Source organism: Mustela erminea, chromosome 6, assembly GCF_009829155.1.
Source record: "Mustela erminea isolate mMusErm1 chromosome 6, mMusErm1.Pri, whole genome shotgun sequence".
Taxonomy (NCBI): domain Eukaryota; kingdom Metazoa; phylum Chordata; class Mammalia; order Carnivora; family Mustelidae; genus Mustela; species Mustela erminea.
In genome coordinates, this window is record NC_045619.1 from 113,754,609 (window position 1) to 113,780,801 (window position 26,193).

General features: G+C 36.7%; 1 protein-coding gene across 1 annotated transcript in view; it reads right to left on the reverse strand.

The window, feature by feature from the left end:
- LOC116594225 (coiled-coil domain-containing protein 7-like) overlaps positions 1-26,193 on the reverse strand; it is a 247,483-nt gene that overhangs the window by 85,964 nt on the left and 135,326 nt on the right. The window contains 1 exon segment of the mRNA XM_032349334.1: positions 6,439-6,549. Within this exon segment, the coding sequence (XP_032205225.1) occupies positions 6,439-6,549 (111 nt within the window).

The window sequence follows — 26,193 nt, forward strand, 5'->3', positions numbered from 1 at the left end:
ATCTTGATGAAGTCCCAGAAGTTAATTTTTGCTCTTGTTTCACTTGCCTTTGGAGACATGTCTTGAAAGAATTTCCTGTGGCTGATATCAAAGAGGTTACTGCTTAGGTTCTCCTCTAGGATTTTGATGGACTCCTGTCTCATATTGAGGTCTGTCATCAATTTTGAGTTTATCTTTGTGGATGGTGTAAGGGAATAGTTCAGTTTCATTCTTCTATATGTAGCTGTCCGATTTTCCCAGCACCACTTATTAAAGAGCCTATCTTGTTTCCACTGGATATTTCTTCCTGATTTGACAAAGATTAGTTAACTATAGAGTTAAGGATTCATTTCTAGAGTCTCTATTCTATTTCATTGATCTATGTGTCTATTTTTGTGCCAATACCATGATGTCTTGATCTCTGCTTTGTAATATAGCTTGAAGTCAAGCAACATGATGCCCCCAGCTTTGTTTTTCTCATTCATCATTCCCTTAGTGATTCAGGGTCTTTTCTGATTCTATAAAAATTTTAGATTTTTTTGTTCCTGCACTTTGAAAAATTTCAATGGTATATTAGTAGTGATGGCACTGAAAGTGTAAATTACTCTGGGCAGGATAGATATTTTAACAATGTTCATTCTTCCAATCCACAAGCATGGAATATTTTTCTTTTTGTATCCTCCTCAATTTCTTTTGTAAGTGTTTTATAGTTTCTAGAGTATAGATCCTTTACCTCTTTGGTTAGGTTTATTCCAAGATATCTTATGATTTTTGTTGTTATTGAGAATGGAATCAATTCCTTAATTTCTCTTTCAACAGTTGCATTGTTAGTGTATAGAAAAGCAACTAATTTCTGTGCATTGATTTTTTTATCCTGTCACATTGCTGAATTGCTGTATGAGTTCTACCAACTTGGGGGCGGAGTCTTTTGGGTTTTTCACATAAAGATCATGTCATCTGTGAAAGATTGAGAGGACGACTTCTTTGCTGATTTGGATGACTTTTATTTCTTTTTGTTGTCTGATTACTGATGCTAAGACTTCTAGTACTATGTTGAACTATAGTGGCAAGAGTGGGCATCCCTGTCGTGTTTCTGATCTTAAAGGAATAAAACTCTAAGCTTTGCCCCATTGAGAGTGATACTTGTTGTGGGCTTTTCATAAATATGATATTGAGGAATGTTCCCTCTATCCCTATACTCTGAAGATTTTAATCATAAATGAAGGTTGTATTTTGTCAAATGCTTTATCTGTATAAATTGAGAGAATCATATGTTTCTTGTTTTTTTCTTTAATTAATGTGTTTTATCACATGGATTGATTTGCAAATGTTGAATCACTCTTGCAACCCAGGCATAAAACCCTGGTGAATAATCCTTTTAATGTACTGTTAGAACCTATTAGCCAGGATCTTGTTGAGTATTTTGACATCCATGTTTATCAGGGATATTGGTCTATTATTCTCCTTTTTGATGGGGTCTTTGCCTGGTTTTGCAATCAGGGTCATCCTGGCCTCCTAGCAAGAGTTTGGAAATTATCCTTCTGTTTCTATTTTTAAAAATATCTACTTCAGGATAATAGATATGACTTCTTCTTTAAATGTTTGGAAGAATTCCCCTGGATAGCCACCCCAACCTAGACTTGTGTTTTGGGGAGGTTTTTGATTACTGCTTAAATTTAATTACTGGTATATTTAGATTGTCTATTTCTTCCTGTTTCAGTCTTGGTAGTTTTTAAGTTTCTAGGAAGGCATCCATTTCTTCCACATTGCTTAATTTGTTGGTATATGGTTGCTGGTAATAATTTCTAATAATTATTTCTATTTCCTTCGTGTTAGTTGTGATTGCTCCCCTTTCATTTATGATTTAATTAATTTAGATCCTTTTTTCTTTTGGATAAGATTTGCCAGTGGTTTATTGATCTTATTAATTCAAGGAATCACCTTCACTTTCATTGATCACTTTCATTGATTTACGTTTTTTCTAGTTTCTATTTCATTGATCTCTGTTCTAGTCTTTATTATTTCTCTTCTCCTGCTTTGTTTAGGTTTTATTTGCTATTTTTTCTCTGGTTTCTTTGTGTAGGGTTAGCTTGTGCATTTGGGATTTTCTAATTTTTTGAGAGGCTTAGGTGGTTATGTATTTCCCCCTTAGGGCTGCCTTTGCACCATCATAATGGTTGAATCAATGTGTTCTTGTTCACATTGTTTCAAAGATTTAAATTCTTAATTTCCTGGTTGACCCATTCATTCTTTAGAAGGATACTCTTTGACTTCCAAGTGTTTGAATTCCTTCCAGTTTTCTTCTTGTGATTGAGTTCCAGTTTCAAGGCATTGTGGTCTGATAAGATGCAGGGCATAATCTCAGTCTTTTAGTATTGCCTGAGACCTGACTTGTGACCCAGTATGTAGTCTATTTTGGAGAACATTCCATGTGTACTTGAGAGGAATGAGTATTCTGTTATTTTAGGATAGAATGTTCTCTATGTATCTACAAAGTCCATCTAATCCAATGCGTCATTCAAAGCTCTTGTTTCCTTGTTGATTTTCTGCTTAGATGATCTCTTCATTGCTGTTTATGGGGTGTTGAAGTCCCCTAGTATTTTTATATTATTATCTACATGTTTCTTTAATTTGGTTATTAATTGGTTTATATAATTGGCTGCTCCCAAGTTAGGAGCATAAATATTTATAATTGTTAGATCTTCTTGTTGGGTAGGCCCTTAAACTATGATATAGTGTCCCTCTTCATTCCTTACCACTATCTTTGGTTTAAAATCTAGGATGACTACTCTAGCTTTCTTTTGTGGTCCATCAGCATGATAAATGATTCTCTCTTCCCTCACTTTCAATCTGGAGATGTCTCTAGGTCTAAAATGGGTCTCCTGTAGACAGCATATGGATGGATGTTGATTTTTATCTAATCTGATACCCCATGTCTTTACATTGGAGCATTTAGCCCATTTACATTCAGAATAACTATTGAAAGATATGAATTTAGTGCCACTGCCATTACCTGTAAAGTCCCTGTTTCTATAAATTGTCTCTGTTCTGTCTGGTTTACTTTACTCTTGGGCTCTCTGTTTGCTTACAGGATCCCCTTAAATATATCTTGCAGAGCTGTCTTGGTGAGTACATATTCTTTCAGTTTCTGTCTGTCCTGGAAGTTCTTTATTTCTCCTTCCATTCTGAACAACAGCCTTGCTGGATAAAGTATTCTTGGCTGCATATTTTTCTCATTTATTACCCTGAATACAACAGGCCAGCCCTTTCTGGCCTGCCTCCTTCTGTGGATAGGTCTGATGTAAGTCTAATGTTTCTACTTCTCTGGTTAGGAACTTCCCCTCTCAAACTGTTTTCAAGATTTTCTCTTTATCTCTAAAATTTTCAAGCTTCACTATTATGTCAGGGTGTTGACCTATTTTTACTGATTTTTGGGAGGGGCCCTCTCTACCTCTTGAACACGAATGCCCAGATTAGGGAAGTTCTCAGATATGATTTGCTTAAATGCCCTTTCTCTCTCTTTCCCCTGAGGACCCCCCAACAATTCTTATGTTGGTATGTTTTGTAGCATCACTGATATTTTGAAGTCCTTCTTCATGGCCTATTAGTTGTTTTTCTCTCTTTTCTTCAGCTTCCTTCTTTTCCATCAACTTGTCTCCTATGTCATTTTACTCTCTCTTCTGCCTCATTTACTCTGACTGTTAGGGCATCCAATTTAGACTACATTTCAGTTAGAGCATTTTTAATTTCAACCTGATTATATTTCACTTCTGTACTAAGAGATTCTTTAGTGTCTTTTTGCTTTTTTCAAGTCCAACTAATAATTTTTTTTATTAACATATCATGTATTATTTGTTTCAGAGGTACAGGTCTGTGATTCATCAGTCTTAGATAATTCATGACACTCATGATAGCACACAATTTGCCCAATGCTCATCACTCAGCCACCCGATCCCTGTCTTCCAGCAACCCTCAGTTTGTTTCCTGAGATTAAGATGGTTCATCTCCCTCTCTGGTTTTGTCTTGTTTCAATTTTCCCTTCTTTCCCTATGATCCTCTGCCTTGTTTCTCAAAATCCTCATATCCATGAGATCATATAATTGTCCTTCTCTGACTGACTTATTTTGCTTAGCGTAATACCCTATAATTCCATCCATGTGGTTGCAAATGACATTTTTTGACAGCTGCATTCTATTCCATTATATCTATCATCTATCTATCTATATATCTCACATCTTCTTTATCCATTCTAATTTTATAATTGTTATCCTGAATTCTATTTCTGATGTTTTACTTATATCCATATCAATTAGATCTATGGAAGATAATATTACCTTTGGTTCTTTATTTTGTTGTGAGTTCTTCATTCTGGTCATCTTACCCAGAGAAGAATGGATGAATGAGTGAGCAGAAATATCAACCACAACCCAAGCAAAATACATAGTAGACAAACTTGAAGAGGTCAGACACCAAAAAAGAAAAGAAAAAAGGAGGGGGAGAGAATATAATCTTACAGGGTAGACAAAACAGGGTGATCCAGTTGATCATGGGTGTATTTTGGTCTGTGTGTTAGAAGACACTAATCCCCAAACTGTCAAGAAAACAAAACTTATAGATGTACAAAAATTAAATTGAATAGAGTGAAAGGGAGCCAAAATGAAAAATACATCTACAAAATGTAAATGTAAAAAATGAAAGTTAAAAAAAGACAAAAACAGAGTTGATAAAATCTGAAACTAGTGGAAATGGTAATATAAACTGAAAGATAAATGACTTTTGAAGAAAAAAAAACCCTTTAATTCTATATACTATTTTCCACTAGTGCTGGAGTTTTATAGTCTTGTGAGTTCTTTCTGTGTATCTGTTCTTTCAGCTGATCTTCTGGGGGCGGGGCCTACCTGCTATTTCTCAGGTGTGTGCCTGTTTAGAATTACACAGTTCCTTGTGAGAGGGCCAGGCTCAGTATAAGCTATTCCTCTGTGGCTTTTTTTTCCCCCCTGAAAGCTTTCTGCACCTCTTTAGAGGATCAAAATTAAAATGGCCACAACCTGACCTCTAGCCTCAAAGCTATAAGACTGTGATCCCTTCTCTTCAGTGAACCTCAGGGACAAGCAGTCTTCACTTTTGTGTGTGCCAAACTCTGCAGATCCCTGTGGTGTGTGTCCACAGAGATCCTCTGGGAGAAGTTGCAGGGTCTTGCATTACTGTACTTTGTAAGTCCCTGGGCCTGAGAGGGTTGCCAGATCCTGTGCAAACCTGATTGGCCCCTCCTTGAGGGAAGGCAGAGAATCACAGGATACTTTCCTCTACAAGGACTCCACCCTGAGAGCTGTTGCCTGGTCATGTGTGCACCTGTTCTGCCCCTCCCAAGGGATGTAGGAGGGTCCCTGAATTCTAGTTCTCTGCAGGTTCCCCCAGTGGACAGCAATCACCAGATCAGGTGTCAGCTAACAGTTTATGGCAAACTAAGCAAAGAGCCCCTCTGTGGGTTCACTGACCATAACCAGTTTCCCCAGTCCACTGCTTGGGAACTGTATCAGTTCAAACCCCTGCTTATTCTGTGACTCTATGGATCCTGAGACCACACTGCCCCACCTAGAATTCTGCCCATTTCATCCACTGAGCACCTTTCAGGCAGGGATATCTCTCACTTGAGATTTCTAAGGGCTCCAGTTTTGCCCTCCAGGGCAATATCACTTTCTGGTAGCTGGCTTATAAGGCTCTCTCTCTCTCTTCACTGCTTATCTTCCAGTATCTCCCCTCGGATTCACTACTCTGCACCTCCTACCTTGCAAAAAGTGGTTGCTTTTCTAGTTGAAGAGTTCCAGATATTCTTTTCTTACATCTCAGATTGAATTCTTGGGTGTTCAGGATGGTCTGATAGTTATCTAGTTAAAATCAAGTTACTAGATGAAACGAGGTCCCTTATGCCTCCACTATCTTGCCTCCTCCCTTAAAATAAAATCTTTTAAAAAATAAAAAAATAAAATTCCTAGAAAAGTGTTTCCTAAACAAGTATTTCATTTTCCAGAAACATTATTCCAAGATGATGAAAAAGATAGGCTTTCTTGGTCAATAAACTTAAGATATATAGTATAACAATTAAGAATATTAAGAACTGTGAGAAGTAATGAGTAGTGCAAATAGCATTATAGCATTTACTAGTTCTGTAGAATCCTAATTTTGGCAGATAATTTTCTAAAATATGCAACCTAAAGAAAGATTTAACAATAAAACAATAAATAAAGTTGATCGTATTTGGGGTACCTGGCTGGCTGAGTCAGTAGGGCATGCAACTCCTGATCTCAGAAGTATGATTTCAAGCCCCATAGTGTGTGTAGAGATTATAAAATAATAATAATAATAATTTCTTAAAAGGTTGATCACATTTCAGACGATTTTTAAATCATTAAGTGTTTTATGACTATTTTAAAATATGTTTTCAAATATTATACCTACCACTCAATCTTTGAGATTGGTAAACTCCACTTGTTTGATGTTGATCCTTGTATCCTGAAGCGAGTTCTAGATTTTCAAGTGTAAAACCTGAGGGTTCATCCATATCCTGATCTACCAAGATGAAAATGAAAAAGAACCTTTTAGTAAATTAAATACAGAAACACTTGAAATCTACCTATTGTGGCCTATTTCCTAGAAGAGTATAATATTTGAAGCTTAGGAAAATATTCTATATATTTGATATATATATGTGTGTGTGTATATATCTTATATATAACATATATATCATATGTAACATATATGTGTATATATACATATACATATATATATCAACTAAGGAGAGAAAAAATAATAATATTAGAAGTTTCGCTTGACAAATTTCAACATCTATTCCTCCTAGACATTTACTTTTTATTATAGAATATGTTTCTAGCTCCATCCAACACCTAACATCTTGATTATAATGAAGCACCAATAGACAGTCCTTTTAAAATTGTGAACAAAATTTAAAAGGTGATTAATTACCATTTAATAATTATGAAGGTCTGGTAAAGTTAGTAATATTTAAAACATAAATTTAAAAAATTTAAGCTAATATACATATAGGTTTGTCAGAATAGATTTGTCATGTAGATTTTTTATTATAAAACATTAAATTTAAAAAATGAAAAAACATATCTGGGTCAAAGGGACTACACATTTCCAATGTCACTGATATCTATTAGTATATTTTTATTATAATTTATATATATTTTCATATAGCTTTTCTAAAAATGTTTAGTCATTATGCCTATTTACTTGTAACATTGACAGCTGTTTTCTCACACTTTTCCCAATTGATATTACATACTTTAGGTACTTGGTATTTTATAAATTATTTTAATGGAATTTATTTCATTATTAGTATAAATGTACGTGATTAACAAGTAAAAAATATATGCCATCTATTTTTTCTGTTGAAGGAAAATTTTTTCTTTTTTCTTTTTTTTTTTTATTTCCAGCATAACAGTATTCATTATTTTTGCACCACACCCCGTGCTCCATGCAATCCGTGCCCTCTATAATACCCACCACCTGGTACCCCAACCTCCCACCCCCCGTCCCTTCAAAACCCTCAGATTGTTTTTCAGAGTCCATAGTCTCTCATGGTTCACCTCCCCTTCCAATTTCCCCCAACTTTAATATATTTTTATTAAAAATAATCTAAATATGAACATTAAATATTTTTATAGACAGACTTATATGTATTACATATAAGGATAAAACCTGTTGACAGTCATGTTTTTTTAAAATTGTCATTTCTTTTTGTTTTTCATAACTCTGTGTACAGAAATTTTAAATAATTATTTAGTTAATTTTTAGTGATTTTTCCCTTGTTTTTGTGGCTATGAAGTCATACTTAGGGTAGTTATCCTTAAAACAAGATTGATTTATGTTGGACTTCTGGGAAGATGGCAGAGTAGGAGGATCCTAAACTCATTTCATCCAAGGATGTACCTACATAACAGCCATATCAGTATAACCAAAACAAAAAAAATGATTTGAGGCTGGCAGAAAAGCCTTTCCACTTAAACATGGAGAGGAGGGTGCCCAGTCATAATGAATCTCCCATACTTTTGTAAGTTTTTGCTTCAGGGAGCTCTTCCAGATTCTCAAAGACACTACTGAAGAAAATCCACTCCTGTTTTCCCAAAAGAGGAGGAGAAAAATAACCATTTTGAGATATACCAGAGCAGTCTGTTCCTTAAAAGGCCTACCCTCAAGAAAACCTATTTTACCAGAGCCAAACTGGCTGGAGTTTTATTAGAGCCTAACCAAATTGGGAAATGGGAAATACAGTACTCTAATATCTCTGGCCTTCCACCTGAGTGGATGGAAATATCCAACTCCAGGTCACCCTAGACATCTAGTGCCAGAGAAGTGGGGGGGGGGGCACATATGAGAAGCACTGGTAAAGGTGACAGTGCAGGGACATAGGCTCACAAATAGAGTTAGATGTACTAATAAAACTATCAAACTCTTCCCTCTCCCTTACAACTTACTATCACATCATTAAAGACCTATTCACTAGGATTCCTCCTCCCAGCATATCACATCTGACTTACAACAAAAATTACAAGGCACAGTAAAAGATTAAAAAAATAGTTTAAAGAGACAAAACACATCAGAACCAGATGTAGAGATGGCAGGGATGTTGGAATTATCAGACTAGAAATTTAAAACAACTATGATTTTTTAAATAATTATTTTTTATTAATGTATAATGTATTATTAGTCCCAGGGGTACAGGTCTATGAATAGCAAGGTTTACACACTTCACAGCACTCACCATAGCACATACCTTCCCCAATGTCCATAACCCAACTACTCTCTCCCTATCCCCCTCCGCCCCCGGCAACTGTCAGTTTGTTTTGTGAGATTAAGAGTCTCTTATGGTTTGTCTCCCTCCTGATCCCATCTTGTAAAACAACTATGATTAATATACAAAGGATTCTAATAGAAAAAGTAGGGAACATGCAAGAAAAGATGGGCAATGTAAGAAAAAGATGTAAATTCTAAGAATGAAAATTAAATATTAGAAAGGAATGTCTGTTAGATAGCATTATAGGAGTTTCCAGAACTTGCCATTCATAGAAACAATTTGACAACCATCCATAAATAAATACCTTCTGAAATCTAGGTGAGAAATTATAGCACCTGGATAGAGCACAGAAATAAGAAAAGACACACTAAAGAGGGGAAGCCAGATAGTTTCACTTAACTCATGTTACCCTTTCCCCAAGCCTATGCAGTACTATGTCAAGAGAGGTTCCCCTTTATTCAAGAGCTCTGCTGGGGGAATAGAAAATGAAGTGAGTGTTTGACGTCACTACAGCCCCTGGCATCAGACCTGTTAAAGTGAGACCTGGTACCAGGCTGTCCCCTTTGTATCCAGGCTCCAGGCCCACCTCCAAAGATCCCAGTACCAGGCCAACCTCAGCATATTCAAGCTCTAGGTCTGCCTTTGCAGGCCTGGACTCCAGGTTCACCAAGAGTTCCCTGGTGCCAAGATGGTCTCCACTGACACAGGCTCTAAGCAGGCACTATTAATCTAGTCTCAAAGACTGCACTATTGGAAGCTGGTGACAAACTGGTACCCATAGACCCAGATGTTGGGCCTGCTTCCATGGACCTAAGCATTGGGATCCAGGACCACCCCTGCAGTGGACCCTGGTGCCAAAGCAGTCTCTATGGACTATATCCAGATCTATCCCACACCAAGACAGTATCTGCAAACCCACAGGCCAGATTGCCCCAATGGATCCAGGCTCCAGGACTTCCTCTGCAGACCCAAGCACTAAATCGACCCATGGACCCAGGCTCCAGTGTCCCTGGTGCCAAATTGTCTCCTGAAAATGCATGCTACTGACCCACCCTTTTGTACCTAGTCCTGAAACTCACCCTACAGACACCAGCTTTAGGTCTGACCTACAGATCCTGATGCCAACTCAGCCTTTGTAGACTCAGACTCCAGGCCCACCTTAAGAACCCAGGCTCAAGGACAGCCTCCATGAAACAAGATTCCAGGCTAGTACCCCATAGACTCATTCTCCAGGCTCATTCCTGTGGACTCCAGACTCTATACTAGCTATCATGAAACTAGCTTCCAGCCTAGCACACATGTACCAAGTTCCAGGCCTGCCCAAATATAATTCAGAGCCAGGCTAGACCCCTGGACCAAGGATCAAGTCCCTTCTTTCACAGACCTAGGATACAGCCTTGTTCCTGGGGACCCAGGTGACAGGCCTACATCAGTGGACCCAAGCAACAGGCTGACCTCCATGGACACAGATACCAGGTTTCCACAGAACTTAGCAGCCAGCCATCTAGAATCTCTGGCCAGGGTGACTGGTGAAGGACTTTCCTAATGAAGCCAGGATGTAAAGGTGGTAAGAGGTGACTACTTCAAATTCACAGGAATCAACTCAAGGTTTTAAGAAAGAAGAATCAAGGAAACATGATACCACCAAAGGGAAAAAAACACAAAGTACCAGTAAACAAAACAAAGGAAATGGAGCTTTACAAACTACATGACAAAATATCAAAATTATCATTTCAAAGAAGCTCAATGAACTATAAAAGAACATAAATAGACAACTACATAAAATCAGGAGAAGAATACATAAACAAAATGAGAAATCAACAAGAGATAGAAATCATATAAAAGTACCAAACAGAACTTCTGGAGCTAAAGAATACAATGACTATACCAAAAAATACATTAGAGAGCTTCAACAGCAGACCCAATTAAGCAGAAGAAAAAAATCAGTGAGCTCAAAAACAGGTGATTTGAAATTATCCAAACTACAAAATGGAAAAAAAGTTTAAAAAGAGTGATGAAAATCTATAGTACTTACATAATAATATCAATTATACAAATAGAAGAAGAGAAAGAGAAAAGGACAGAAAGAATATTTAAAGAAATAATGGCTAAAAACTTCCCAAATCTCGAGAGGGAAATGGATATCCAAATTTCTAGCTCCCCAAAGGTTCCAAATAGATCAAACCTAAAAAGGTCTATATTAAGACATTAAAATTAAATAGACAAAAATAAAAAAGACAAAGAATTTTGAACATAGCAGAAGAGTACATATAAGGGAACTCCTATAAGACTACCAGGGGATTTCAAGAGAGAAGCAAATCATAAAACAGACTCTTAACTATAGAGAACAACTGAGGATTGCTGGAGGGGTGGTGGGTAGAGAGATGGTTTAAATGGGTGATGAGTATATGGAGGGCACTGCTTGTGATGAAAACTGGGTGTTGTAGGTAAGTGATGAATCACTACATTCTACACCTCACATTAATATTATACTGTATGTTAACTAATTGAAATTTAAATACAAACCTGAAACTAAAATACAAAAACAAAACAAAACAACAACAACAACAAAAAACAAGGCTATCAGTGAATTTCTAACCAGAAATATTGCACTCTAGAACAGAATGAGGTGATATAGTTAAAGTACTGAAAGAAAAGAAAAACTACCCATCAAATATATTATACCTGGTAAAACTGTTCTTTAAAACTGAGGGGAGATGAACTTTCTCAAACAAACAAAAATTGAGGAATTTTTTGTCATCCCTATACCTGTCTTAGAAGAAGTAATAAACAGGGTTTTTCAAGTGAAATGAAAGGATGGTAAACATGAATATGAAAGCATATGAAAGTATATACCTCACAGATAAGTATATAAACAAATAAAATATGTACTATTGTAAGGATAAGCCATAAATCAATTTTAATTCTAGTATAAAAATTAAAACTTTGACAAAAGTATTAATAACAATAACCATAAAAATTGGTTAAAGGATGTACAATACAAAAAAGTTAATTCTCACTTCAATAATGTAAAGTTGGACTAGGAGTAAAAGTGCAGAGTTTTTGATGCAATCAAAGTTGTTATTGGATCAAAATAGACTATTATAACCATAAAAAGTTTTATGCAGGCTTATTGCTAAAAGTTGAAGGTGTACTAGCTTGAATCTTAGTGGTACCCCCACATTACCATGTGTTTTACCTCTAGAAACCCAACCAAGTTCTCAGGGTGAAGATCAAAGGAAAATTCCCACACAATTCCAACAAGAGGACCAGAAAGTAGCTACTTTTAAACATGTTCTCTTAAACAAATTTTGCCCTCAAAGAAAACTATTTAACTGTAGCTTAACCAACATGATTTACTAGAACCTAATAAACTTTCAACATGGGGTAAGCAGATATACAATTTCAGCCCCTTCTAACCTTCCTGTCTTCCCAAATGGATAAGAGAGACATGAGAAACACTTAGGAAGGGTTCAAGAAGCACAGACTTACTAAAAGGCCAAACCCTAATCAGATGCTTATAGAATTTTTTCCCCTGTCCTGACCATCACAATATTAGGGCTTCTATATAATAATAGTGAATTATACCTAAAAGAAAATCAAGCCTCAGACCTCAAGAATCAGTCTAAAAGGAAATCCAAAGGTATTAGTGGAGATCAAAAAAAAAAAAAAAAAAGCACAACAGTATAGGAAATGTTAGCAGCTGACACCTTCAGCTATAGCAAACAACAAAGCCTTACTTTTAGCAAGACAAAAATGAAGCTTCATACCAAAGTTTTATATACCTCACTTCCTTTTACCCAATACATCACATTTACATTTCGACAGTGACAACAAAACTGCAAGGCATGCTAAAAGTAAGAAGTCTGAAGAGGTAGAGATTAAGTATAAGCCGACTCGTATGAGAAAGATTTAGGAATAACCATACTGAGTATTTAAAACAGTTATGACTAATATGCTAAGGGCTCTCATGGGAAAAATAGATAACATGTAAGCATGGATGGGCAATGTAAGCAGATATCTGGAATATCTAAGAAAAAACTGAAATGTTAGAAATCAAAAACACTGCAACAGAAATTAAGGATGCCTTTGATGTGCTCATCAGTAGACTGGACATAGTCAAGGAAAAAAAAATCAATGAAGGTGAAGATATGTCATTAACCACTTTCCAAATCGACAAGGAAGGAAAAATAAATGGGGGAAAAAGAACAGAATATCTAAGATCTTTAGGACAATTTCAGAAGTTATAATATACATAAATGGGAATATCAGGAGAAAAACATTGAACAGAAGACATATTTGAAGTAATAATGGTGGAGAGTTTTCCAAAATTAGTGACAGCAAAAAAACCACAGATCATAGAAGCTCAGAGAATACCAAAACCGATAAATATCAAAAAACCTACATCTAACTATATTACATTCAATGTAATATAGTTAGAAAATGAAAGGCATAGAGAAAATCTTAAGAACTCCAAAGGAAAACAAAAATACCTTACCTATACAGGAAAAAGGATAAGAATTACACCATACTTCTCATCAAAGCATGCAAGCAACAAGAAAATGAAAAATATTTAAAGTGTTAAAGGAAAAATACCTACCAATTTAGAATTCTGTATCCATAAAAGTCATCCCTCAAAATTGACAGGGACACAATAACTTTCTTATATTAAAAACAAACTGAGGAGATGGGTGCCTGGGTGGCTCAGTTGGTTAAGCGGCTGCCTTCGGCTCAGGTCATGATCCCAGGGTCCTGGGATCAAGTCCCACATCAGGCTCCCTGCTCAGCAGAAAGCCTGCTTCTCTCTCTCCCTGCTGCTCTGCTTACTTGTGCTATATCTCTGTCAAATAAAGAAATAAAATCTTAAAAAAAAAACCGAGGATATTTGTTGCCAGAAAAACTGCATTTCAAGAAAATATTAAAAGAAGTTCTTCAAAGAGAAGGAATCCAATACAGATCAGAAATGCAGCTCTAGTCTTGACTATTTCCCTTCTTGTGTGTGGGGTTGGCTTAATTTGTTGTTGATACTCCAGTTCTTTAAGGTGTAAAGAGAGCTGGTATAATCTGGATTTTTCAATTTTTTTGAGGGAGGCTTGGATGGCAAAGTATTTCTCCCTTAGGACTGCCTTTGCTGCATCCCATAGGTTTTAGACCAAAGTTTCTTCATTCTCATCGGTTTCCATGAATTGTTTAAGTTCTTCTTTGATTTCCTGGTTGATCCAACCATTCTTTTTTTTTTTTTTCCAGCATAACAGTATTCATTATTTTTGCACCACACCCCGTGCTCCATGCAATCCGTGCCCTCTATAATACCCACCACCTGGTACCCCAACCTCCCACCCCCCGTCCCTTCAAAACCCTCAGATTGTGAGTGCTGATCCAACCATTCTTAAGCACCGTGGTCTTTAGCTTTCAAGTGTTTGAATTCCTTCCGAACTTTTTCTTATGGTCAAGTTCCAGTTTCAAAGCATTGTGGTCTGAGAATATGCAGGGAATACTCTCAGTCTTTTGGTATCAGTTGAGCCCTGATTTGTGACCCAATGAGATAGAAACTAGACATACAGTAGAACACATCAATGAAACTAGAAGCTGTTGCATTTTTTTTTTAAGAATCAATAAGATCGATAAACCATTGGCCAAACTAATCCAAAAGAGAAAGGACCCAAATTAATAAAATTATGAATGAAAAGGGAGAGATCATGACTAATACCAAGGAAATAGAAATAATCATCAGAAATTATTATCAACAGTTATATGCCAATAAGTTATACAACCTAAATGAAATGGATGCATTCCTGGAAACTTATAAACTTCCAAAACTGAATCAGGAAGAAATTGACAACCTAAATAGACCAATATCTAGTAATGAGATTGAAGAAGTGATCAAAAACCTCCCAAAAAAAACACAAGAGTCCAGGACCTGACAGATTCCCTGGAGAATTCTACCAAACAGTCAAAGAAGAAACAATGCCTATTTTCCTGAAACTGTCTCAAAAAAATAGAAACAGAAGGAAAACCTCCAGACTCTTTTTATGAAGCCAGCATTACCCTGATCCCCAAGCCAGGCAAAGACCCAACCAAAAAGGAGAATTTCACACCAATATCCCTAACGAATGTGGACGCTAAGATTCTCAACAAGATCCTAGCTAATAGGATCCAACAGTACATTAAAAAGATTATCTACCATGACCAGGTGGGATTTATGCATGGGATGCAAGCATGGTTCAACATCTGCAAATCAATCAATGTGACAGAACAAATCAATAAGAGAAGAGAGAACTACACGGTCCTCTCAATTGATGCAGAAAAAGCATTTGACAAGATACAGAAACCGTTCCTGATTAAAATGATTCAAAATATAGGGATAGAGGGAACATTCCTCAACTTCATAAAATCTATCCATGAAAAACCCATAGCAAATATCATCCTCAATGGGGAAAAGCTGACAGCCTTCCCTTTGAGATCAGGAACATGACAAGAATGCCTACTCCCACCACTGTTGTTCAACATAGTACTAAAAGTCCTAGCAACAACAATCAGACAACAAAAAGAAATAAAAGGTATTCAAATTGGCAATGAAGAAGTCAAACTCTCTCTCTTCGCAGATGACATGATACTTTATATGGAAAATGCAAAAGACTCCACCCCCCAGCTACTAGAACTCATACAGCAATTCAGTAATGTGACAGGATACAAAATCAGTGTACAGAAATCAGTTGCTTTCTTATCACTAACAATGAAAATACAGAAAGGGAAATTAGAGAATTGATTCCATTTACTATAGCACCAAGAACCATAAGATACCTGGGAATAAACCTAACCAAAGAGGGAAAGGATTTGTACTCCCAGGAACTTCAGAACACTCATGAAAGAAATTGAAGAAGACTCAGAAAGATGGAAAAACTTTCCATGCTGATGGATCAGAAGAATAGACATTGTTAAAATGTCTGTACTGCCTAGAGCAATCTATACTTTCAATGCCATCCCGATCAAAATTCCACTGGCATTTTTCAAAGAGCTGGAACAAACAATCGTAAAATTTGTATGGAATCAGAAGAGACCCTGAATTTCTAAGGAAATGTTGAAAAGAAAAACAAAACTGGGGGCATCACATTGCCTGATTTCAAGCTTTACTACAAAGCTGTGATCACCAGGACAGCATGGTACAGGCACAAAAACAGACTCATAAACCTGTGGAACAGAGTAGAGAGCAGCTCTATGGTCAAATAATCTTCAACAAAGCATGAAAAAATATACAATGGAAAAAAGACTGTCTCTTCGATAAATGATGCTGGGGAAATTGGACAGCCATGTGTGGAAGTATAAGACTTGACCATTCTCATACACCATACACAAATATAAATTTGAAATGGATAAAAGATCTGAATTTGAGGCAGGAATCTATCAGTATCCTAGAGGAGAACATAGGTAGTAACCTCTTCAACATCACCCACAGCAACTTCTTTCAAGACATGTCTCCAAAGGCAAAGGAAACAAAATTGAAAATGACCTTTTGGGACTTCACCAAGAGAAAAAGCTTCTGCACAGCAAAGGAAACAGTCAACAAAACAAAGAGGCAACCCACAAAATGGGGAAGATATTTGCAAATGACACTACAGACAAAGGGCTGATATCCAAGATCTATAAAGAATTCCTCAAACTGAACACACATGAGACAGATAATCATGTCAAAAAATGGGCAAAAGAAAGACATGAACAGACACTTCTCCAAAGAAGACATACAAAGGGCTAACAGACACATGAAAAAATGTTCATCATCATTAGTCATCAGGGAGATTCAAATCAAAACCACATTGAGATACCACATTACACCAGTTAGGATGGCCAAAATTAACAAGGCAGTAAACAACTTGTGTTGGAGAGGATGTGGAGAAAGGGAACCCTCTTACACTGTTGATGGGAATGCAAACTGTTGCAGCCATTTTAGAAAACAGTGTGGAGATTCCTTAAGAAATTAAAAAGAGAGCTTCCCTATGACCTTGCAATTGTACTACTGGGTATTTACCCCAAAGATATAGATGTAGTGAAAAGAAGGGCCATCTGTCCCCAATGTTCATAGCAGCAATGGCCACGGTCGCCAAACTCTGGAAAGAGCCAAGATGCCCTTCAATGGACAAATGGATAAAGAAGATATGGTCCATGTGTATAAAAGAATATTATGTCTCCATCAGAAAAGATGAATACCCAAATTTTGTATCAACATGGACAGGACTGGAGGAGATTATGCTGAGTGACATAAGTCAAGCTGAGAGAGTCAATTATCATATGGTTTCACTTACTTGTGGAGCATAAGGAATAACATGGAGGACATTGGGAGATGGAGAGGAGAAATGAGTTGGGAGAAATTGGAGGGGAAGACAAACCATGAGAGACTGTGGACTCTGAGAAACAAACTGAGGGTTTTGAAGGGGAGGGAGATGGGGGGCTGGGTGAGACTTGTGATAGGTATTATGGAGGGCACATATTGCATGGAGCACTGGGTGTGGTGCATAAACAATGAATTCAGGAACACTGAAAAGAAATAAAATAAAATAAAATGGAAAAGAAAAAGAAATCCAGATCTATATAAAGGGAGGAATGGCATTAGAGAGGAATAAACAAAGCCAAAAAAATAAAATACTTTATTTTTCTTACTCTTAATTGATAAAAATTTGTTCAAAATAATAATAGAAACAATGTATTCACTGATTATAGTTTGCAGGTAAGTGAAATGAATGACAGCAATGTTACAAGGGAAAAGAAGAAGGAATTGTGAATACACTGTTATCAGATACCTGCACTACAGATGAAATGGTATAGTGTTATTTGGAAGTGGATAGATTAGCTTGTAAATGTATACTGCAAACTTAGGACAGCCACTAAATTTTGTTAGAGAAATAAAATTGACATGTTAAGAAAGGAGAGGATACAGAATCATATTAAATATATATTTAAAGCCAGAGAAGGCAGGAAGAGTGACAGATGAAAAAAAAATACTAGGGATTAAAAAGAAAATAGTTACAAATACTCTCAATACTAAAACAAATGTATCAATAGTCATTTTTTTTTTTTTTAAAGATTTATTTATTTATTTATTTATTTGACAGAGAGAGAGATCACAAGCAGGCAGAGAGGCAGGCAGAGAGAGAGAGGGGGAAGCAGGCTCCCTGCTGAGCAGAGAGCCCGATGCGGGCCTCGATCCCAGGACCCTGAGATCATGACCTGAGCCGAAGGCAGCGGCTTAACCCACTGAGCCACCCAGGCGCCCCTCAATAGTCATTTTAAATGTGAAAGTCAAAGCACAGAAGTTAAAAGACAGGCTGTCACAATCAATAAAAAACCTAACCCAACTATATGTTGTCTACAAGAAACTCACTTAAAAGATAAAATAGACTAACATTAAGGGGATAAAGAAAGACATCTCATTCTAACAGTAATCAAGGCAAAGCTGGATAAGCTATATTGATTTGAGACAAAGCAGACTTCAGAGCAAGGAAAATTATCAGAGATAAATAGAACATTAATAAAGGGGTCAATTTCTCAAAAAGCCACAATATTCCTTAAGTAGTATGGATCTAACAAAAGAGCAACAAAATACATGTGGCAAAACCTGACAGAACTGCAAGGAGAAGCAGAGAAATTTATTATTGTACTTGTAACCTTCACACCATCTATCAGTAATTGACCTATCTAGCAGGTTGAAAATCCATAAGGAAATATTGAACTCATATGCACCATCAATTAAATCTAACTGACATTTATAAATTGGTTCATCTCTTCTCAACCTCATACAGAATATTCACCAAGATATGCCATATTCTGGGGCTTAAAATATCCCCAACAAATCTAAAAGAAGAGAAATCATATATTTTGATTTTGATTCTTTTAAATTTGTAAAATATATCTTTTTTAAAAATTCTTTTCAGTGTTCCAGAATTCACTTTTTATGCACCACACCCAGTGCTCCATACAATATGTGCCCTCCATAATACACCACCAGGCTCACCCAACCTCCCACCCGCCTCCCCTCCAAAACGCTCATTTTGTTTCTCAGAGTCCACAGTCTCTCATGGTTAGTCTCCTCCTCCAATTTCCCCCAACTCACTTAATATATCTTATGGATAAAGAGGATTAAGAGTTCACTTATGGTCATGAGCACTGATCAATGCATAGAACTAACTGTTGAATCATTATAATGTACAGGAGAAACTAAAATAACACTGCATGTTATTTATTTCATTAGTCATATGAAGTATGCTTTCAGACTACAGTGGATTTAAATTGTATTATTATAATTCCAGGACTAGATGAACACATCACAAGAAAGGAGAACTACAAACCAATATCTTTCATGAATCAGACACAGAAGTCCTCAACAAAATATTAGTAATTTGAATGCAGCAATGTATAAAAGTAATTATACACCATGATCATGTGGAATTTATTCTAGGTATTTCATATACTGGTTCAAAATTAAAAATCAATTAATGAAGATTTTGGGAAAAGACAGCACAGTAGGAGGGCCCTAGGCTTCTTTAATCCCACAGACACAAATAGATACCCATCAAATTATCATAAACACTCCAGAAATCTACCTGAACACTGACAGAACAATCTCCACAACTAAAGGGAGAGAATGAGGCCACATCAAAGCAGGTAGGAAGTATAAAGTCCTGGTTTAGGGGAGAAGTGGATCACAGGGGCTGCAAAGGGGAGAAGACGGTGGTCTTGGAGAATGGTAAGAGAGAGGAGCACAGGGGAACATATACGAGAACATTTCCATAAAGCCATTGACTTGGAAAACAAAAGGTGCTGAATTTTTTTTAAAGATTTTATTTATTTGACCGAGAGAGTAGAAGTAGTGGGAGTAGGAGAGGGAGAGGGAAAAGCAGACTTTCTCCTTGGCAGGGAGCAAGAGGCAGGAAGCCCGATATAGGGCCCAATCGATGACCCTGGGATCATGACCTGAGCTGAGGCAGATGCTTAAATGACTGAGCCACCCCAGTACCCCAAGAGGGGCTGAATTTTGTCAGTTCTGGCAAACAGTGGGGCTTAAAGCCTGAAGTTATAAAGGTCAGCTGGCTTGACTGGGGTAATACTCAGTACTCCACAGAGGGCACTGTGCTGCTCCCAGATAAAAGGCAGGCAAAAAACCCAGAGGTAGACAGCTTGGAAATACTGATCTGAAAAACACATGGGTCACACAGAGGGGAGATTCTTTGTTCTTCTTGGAGTGCTTTCCTGAGAGTCAGCATTCATGTAGACACTACTCCAGGGACAAAGGAGCCTACACCTCCACATAATAACAGAGCCACCTACAGGAAGCTGTGCAACACCAACACCAGCTGTTTGATTACTACAAGCTGCTGTGCTCCCTGCACTGTGGTGGGACTGTCCTACTTAGTCAAGCTAGCATCAGTCCCAGTGAAGATGGAATTCCCTCAGAGGACCAGCACAAAACCCTGCCCACATCAGGTCTATCAGATCAAGTACACTGAGTTAAAACTCACCACATTCAGGCCAAGGACAAAACACAGCCCACAGTAGGCAGGAAGTACTGGCCTGAAAGAGGAGCCAAAACACAATAGCAGAATGAACACAGCATACACCAGAGACACTCTCTGAAGTGCCAGGCAATGAACCACATATGACCGCTTCTTCATAGAGCCATAGTTCTCAAAAGCAGGAGATGTAATTGGCTTTTTCAACACAGAGAAGACTGCAGAGACTTAAATTCCAAGATGCAGGAATTCATCTGAAATGGAAGAACAAGATAAGGCCATGGCCAGAAAGCAGAGTGAAACAGATATCAGTAACATGCCTAATGAAGAATTTAAAGCAACAATCATGAGGATAATCACTGGGCTTGAGAAAAGAAGGGAAGACATCAGTGAAATCCTTATCACAGAGATGAAATCTTTAAAAAAAGAATCAGTGAAAGATGAAGAGTACAATTAACCAGATTGGAAACAGGCGTGAGGCCATGAACAACAGGCTGGAAGAAGCAGAGGAATGAATTATAGACAACAGAAGACAAAATAATTGAAAATAATTAAGCTGAACAAAAGAGAAAAAGAAGACATGCAGCACAAGAATAGCCTTAGGAAACTCAGTACTCCATAAAATGTAAAAACAATCATACTGTAAGAATTTCAGAAGAAGAAAAGAAAGTAAAGAGGGCAGTAAATTTATTTGAGGAAATCACAGTTGTAAACTACCCTAGTCTGGGAAGGAAACAGACATGCAGATCCAGGAGGCACAGAGAACTCCCATAAAAGTCAACAAAAGCAGGCCAATACTAATACATATTGTAATTAAATTTGCAAAACATAATAATAAAGAAAAAAATCCTAAAAATAGCAAGACAAAAGAATTCCCTAACTTGCAAGGGAAGCCCTTGCAAGATCTCCCCATAGAAACCTGACAAGTGAGAAGGGAATGGAATGATATACTCAACGTGCTGAATGGGAAAAATCTACAACAAAGAATACTCTATCCAGCAAGGCTACCATTCAGAATAGCAGGAGAGACAAAGACTTTCCTCAACAAACAAAAACTAAAAGAGTTCATTACCCCCACACTAGCTTTGCTCGCATATTAAAGGGTTCTTTTTGAGTGGAAAAGAGAGACCAAAAGTGACAAAAGACAAGAAAGTATCAGAGAAAATCTACAGAAAAATTATAAAACAAGCAATAAAATGGCATTAAATGCATATCTATCAATAATTACAATGAATGTAAATAGGCTAAATGCTCTAATCAAAAGACATAGGGCATCAGAATGGGTTAAAAAAGAAGATCCATCTATATGCTCCTACATGAGACTCATTTTAGAGCTAAAGACCCTGCAGACTGAAAGGGAGAGGAAAGAGGCATGTTTATCATGCTGTCAAAAGAAAGCTGGAGTAGCAATACTTGTATCAGACAAACTAGACTTCACAACAAAGTGTGTAGCAAGAGATAAAGAAGGGCATGATGCCATAGTAAAGGGGACAAACCGAAATGTGGATCTAACAGTTGTAAATATATATGCACCTAACATGGGAGGACGCAAATATAAAAAATAATTAATAAAAACCAGAAAGGAACGCATTGATAATAATCCAATAACAGTAGGGGATTTTAACACCCCACTTACATCAAGGAACTGATCATCTAAACATAAAATCAACAAGGAAACAATGGCTCTGCATAAAACATTGGATCAGATGGACTTAACAGATAGTCAGAACATTCTCCCCTAAAACAGTAGAATACCCATTCTTTTCAAGTGCACATGGGACATTCCCCAGAATAGAATACACATTAGGTCACAAATAAGGCCTTAACAAATAAAAAAATATGGAAATGATAACAAGTACCTTCTCTGACCTCAATGCAATGAAATTAGAAATCAACCAAAGAAAAAATTTGGAAAGAGCACAAATACGTGGAGGTTAAACAACACGTTACTAAACAATTAATGGGTTAGCCAAAAAAAATCAAAGAAGAAATTTAAAAAATACATGGAGAAAACTGAAAATGCAAACACAACAGTCTAAAGCCTTTGGGATGTAGCAAAAGTGGTTCTGAGAAGGAAATGTATAGCAATATAGGCCTACCTCATTAACCAAGAAAAATTTCAAATATGCAACCTAACTTTACCTAAAGAAGCCAGAAAAGGAACAACAAATGAGCCCTAAAGTGAGCAGGAGGAAAGAAATAATGACGATTAGAGGAGAAGCAAATGATATAGGAAATGAAAAAAACAATAGAACAGATCAATGAAACCAGGAGTGGCTCTTTGACCAAATTAATGAAGTTGATAAACCTCTGGCCAGACTTATCAAAAACAAAGGAGAAAGGATGCTGATAAATAAAATCTTAAATTGGAGAGGAGAAATAACAACCAACACCACAGAAATACAAACGATTGTATCAGAATATTATAAAAAACCATATGCCAACAAATTGGATGACCTAGAAGAAATGGATAGATTCCTAGAAACATATAAACTACCAAAACTGAAGGGAAGAAAGAGAAAGTGTGAACATGCCTATAACCACCAAAGAAACTGAATCAGTAATCAGAAAACTCCCAAAAAACAAAAGTCCAGGGTCAGACTTTGCAGGTGAATTCTATCAAACTTTTAAAGAAGAGTTAATATCCTTTCTTCTCAAACTATTCTAAAAATAAAGAAAATGAAGGCAAACTTCCAAATTTATTCTATGGGGCCAGCAATACCTTGATACCAAAACCAGATAAAGACTCCACTAAAAAACAGAACTATAGACCAATGTCCCTGATGAGCGTGGATGCAAAAATGGGTAGGGGGCTTGGGGTATTTGGTGATGGGCATTGATGAGAGCACATATGTAATGAGCACTGTGTTAGTTATATGCAAATGATGAATCACTAGATTCCACCCTTCCTGAATCAAATAATACTGTATATGTTACCTAAATTGATTTTAAGTAAATTTTTTTTAAAAGAGGGGCTTCAGAAAAAAATCCCAATAAAATACTAGCAAATGAAATCCAACAGTATATTAAAAGAATCATTCACCACACAAGTGGATGTATCTCTGGGTTGAAAGGGTGGTTTAATGTTCACAAATCTATCAACATGATACATCACATTAACAAAAAAAATGATAAGAACCATATGATCATCTCAATAGATACAGAAAAAACATTTGACAAAATAAAATATCCATTTATGGTAAAAACTTTCAACAGGGTAGTGTTAGAGGGAGCATACCTCAACATAAGAAAGGCCATATATGAAAAACCCACAAGTAATATCATCCTGAATGGGAAAAACCTGAGAACATTTCGTCTATGGTCAGAACAAGACAGGGCTGTCCACTATTGTTATTTAACATAGTACTGGAAGTCCTAGCACAGCAATCAGACAACAAAAAGAAATAAAAGGTATCTAAACCAGCAAGGAACAAGTCAAGCCTTCAGTATTTGCAGATGACATGATACTCTACATAGAAAATCTGAAAGACTCCACTAAGAAAACTGCTAGACCTGATACATGAATTCAGTAAAGTCACAGGATACAAAAGCAACATATAGAAATCTGTTGCATTTCTATACATCAATAATGAAGAAGCAGAAAGAGAAGTTAAGTAATCAATCCCATTTACAATTGCACCAAAACCAGTAAGTTACCTAGGAAAAACATGACCAAAGAAACCAGCAAGTTACCTAGGAATAACATGACCAAAGAAGTAAAAGACCTGTATCTGAAAACTGTAAAACACTGGTAAAATAAATTGAAGGACACAATGAAATGGCAAAGTATTCCATGCTCATGGATTGGAAGAACAAATGTTATTAAAATGCTTATATTATATAAAGCAATCTACACATTTATTGCAGTCCCTATCAAAATACCACCAACATTTTTCACAGAGCTAGTACAAATAATCCTAAATTTTGACCAGATCCATAAAAATCCTGAATAGTCAAAGCAATCTGGAAAAAGAAAAGCAATGCAGGAGGCATCACAATTCCAGACTTCAAGCTATATTACACAGCCGTAATCATTAAGACAGTATGATACTGGCACAAAAATAGAAACATAGATCTATGGAACAGAATAGAACACCCAGAAATGAACCCACAACTATCTGGGTGAATAATCTTCAGTAAAACAGGAAAGAATATCCAACAGAAAAAAAGACAGTTTCTTCAACAAATGGTATTCGGAAAACTGGACAGCAACATGCAAAAGAATGAAACTTGACCACTTTCTTGCACCATGCAGAAAAACAATTTCAAAATGGATGAAAGACTTAAATGTGAGACAAGAAACCAGCAAAATCCTAGAGGTGAACATAAGCACTAACTTCCTTGATATCGGCCATAGCAACTTATTGGATATCTGTCCTGAGACAAGGGAAACCAAAGTAAATTTAAACTATTGGGACTTTATCAAGATAAAATCTTCTGCATAACAAAGCAATCAATCAATAAAACTAAAAGGCAACCTACAAATGGGAGAAGATATTTGCAAATGGTGTGTCTGAAAGTGTGTTTCCAAAATATATAAAGAACTTATAAAACTCAAGTCCCCAAAAATAAATAACCCAGATAAAAAATGTTGAATACATGAATAGACATTTTTCCAAAGAAGATGTCCAGATGGCCAACATACATATATTGATGCTCAACATCACTCATCATCAAGGAAATACAAATCAAAACTACAATGACGGGCGCCTGGGTGGCTCAGTGGGTTGGGCCGCTGCCTTCGGCTCAGGTCATGATCTCAGGGTCCTGGGATCGAGTCCCGCATCGGGCTCTCTGCTCGGCTGGGAGCCTGCTTCCTCCTCTCTCTCTCTGCCTGCCTCTCTGCCTACTTGTAATCTCTCTGTGTCAAATAAATAAATAAATCTTTAAAAAAAAAAAACTACAATGAGATATCACCTCACACCTGTCAGAATGGCTAAAATGAACAACAAAGGAAGCAACAGGTATTCAGATGTAGAAAATGGTGTGCTCTCTTACACTGTTGGTGGGAATGCAAACTCTTGATGACTGTTAGTTAGTTAGTTAGTTAGTTTCCAATTTTTATTTAAATTCTAGTTGGTTAACATAGAGTGTAAGTTTGGTTTCAGGAGTAGAATTTTGTGATTCATTACTTACATGTAACACCCAGGGCTCATCATAAGTGTCCTCCTTAATACCCATCACACAGTTAAGGAGGCCACTTGCTTTGATGGCCCCTGGATGTTACGTGTAAGTAATGAATCAGTGACTTTTTAGATACAATACCAAAAGCACAATCCATGAAAAAAATTGGTAAGTTAGATTTCATTTAAAAAGAACACCACCTTGATTGGGAGGGAGACAAACCATAAGTGACTCTTAATCTCACAAAACAAACTGAGGGTTGCTGGGGGGAAGGGGGTTGGGAGAAGGGGGGTGGGTTTATGGACATTGGGGAGGGTATGTGCTTTGGTGAGTGCTGTGAAGTGTGTAAACCTGGCGATTCACAGACCTGTACCTCTGGGGATAAAAATATATGCTTATAAAAAATTAAAAATTAAAAAAAAAAAAGACCACCACCACCATCATCACCACCACCACCAACAACAAAACTTCTTGTTTGCAAAAGACACTGTTAAGAGAATAAAAAAACGAGACACAGGATGGAAGAAAATACTTGCAGAACATATATCTGATAAAGAACTGTTATTCAAAATATATAAGGAACACTTAAAACTTGACAATTAGGAAACAAATAGCCCAATTATAATATGTGCAAATTATCAAAACAAATACCTTAACAAAGAAGTCATAAAGATGGCACATAAGCATCTGAAAAGTTGTTCTAAATGTATGTCATCAAGGGATTGTAGATTAAAACAATGAGGTACTGTTACACACCTATGAGAATGG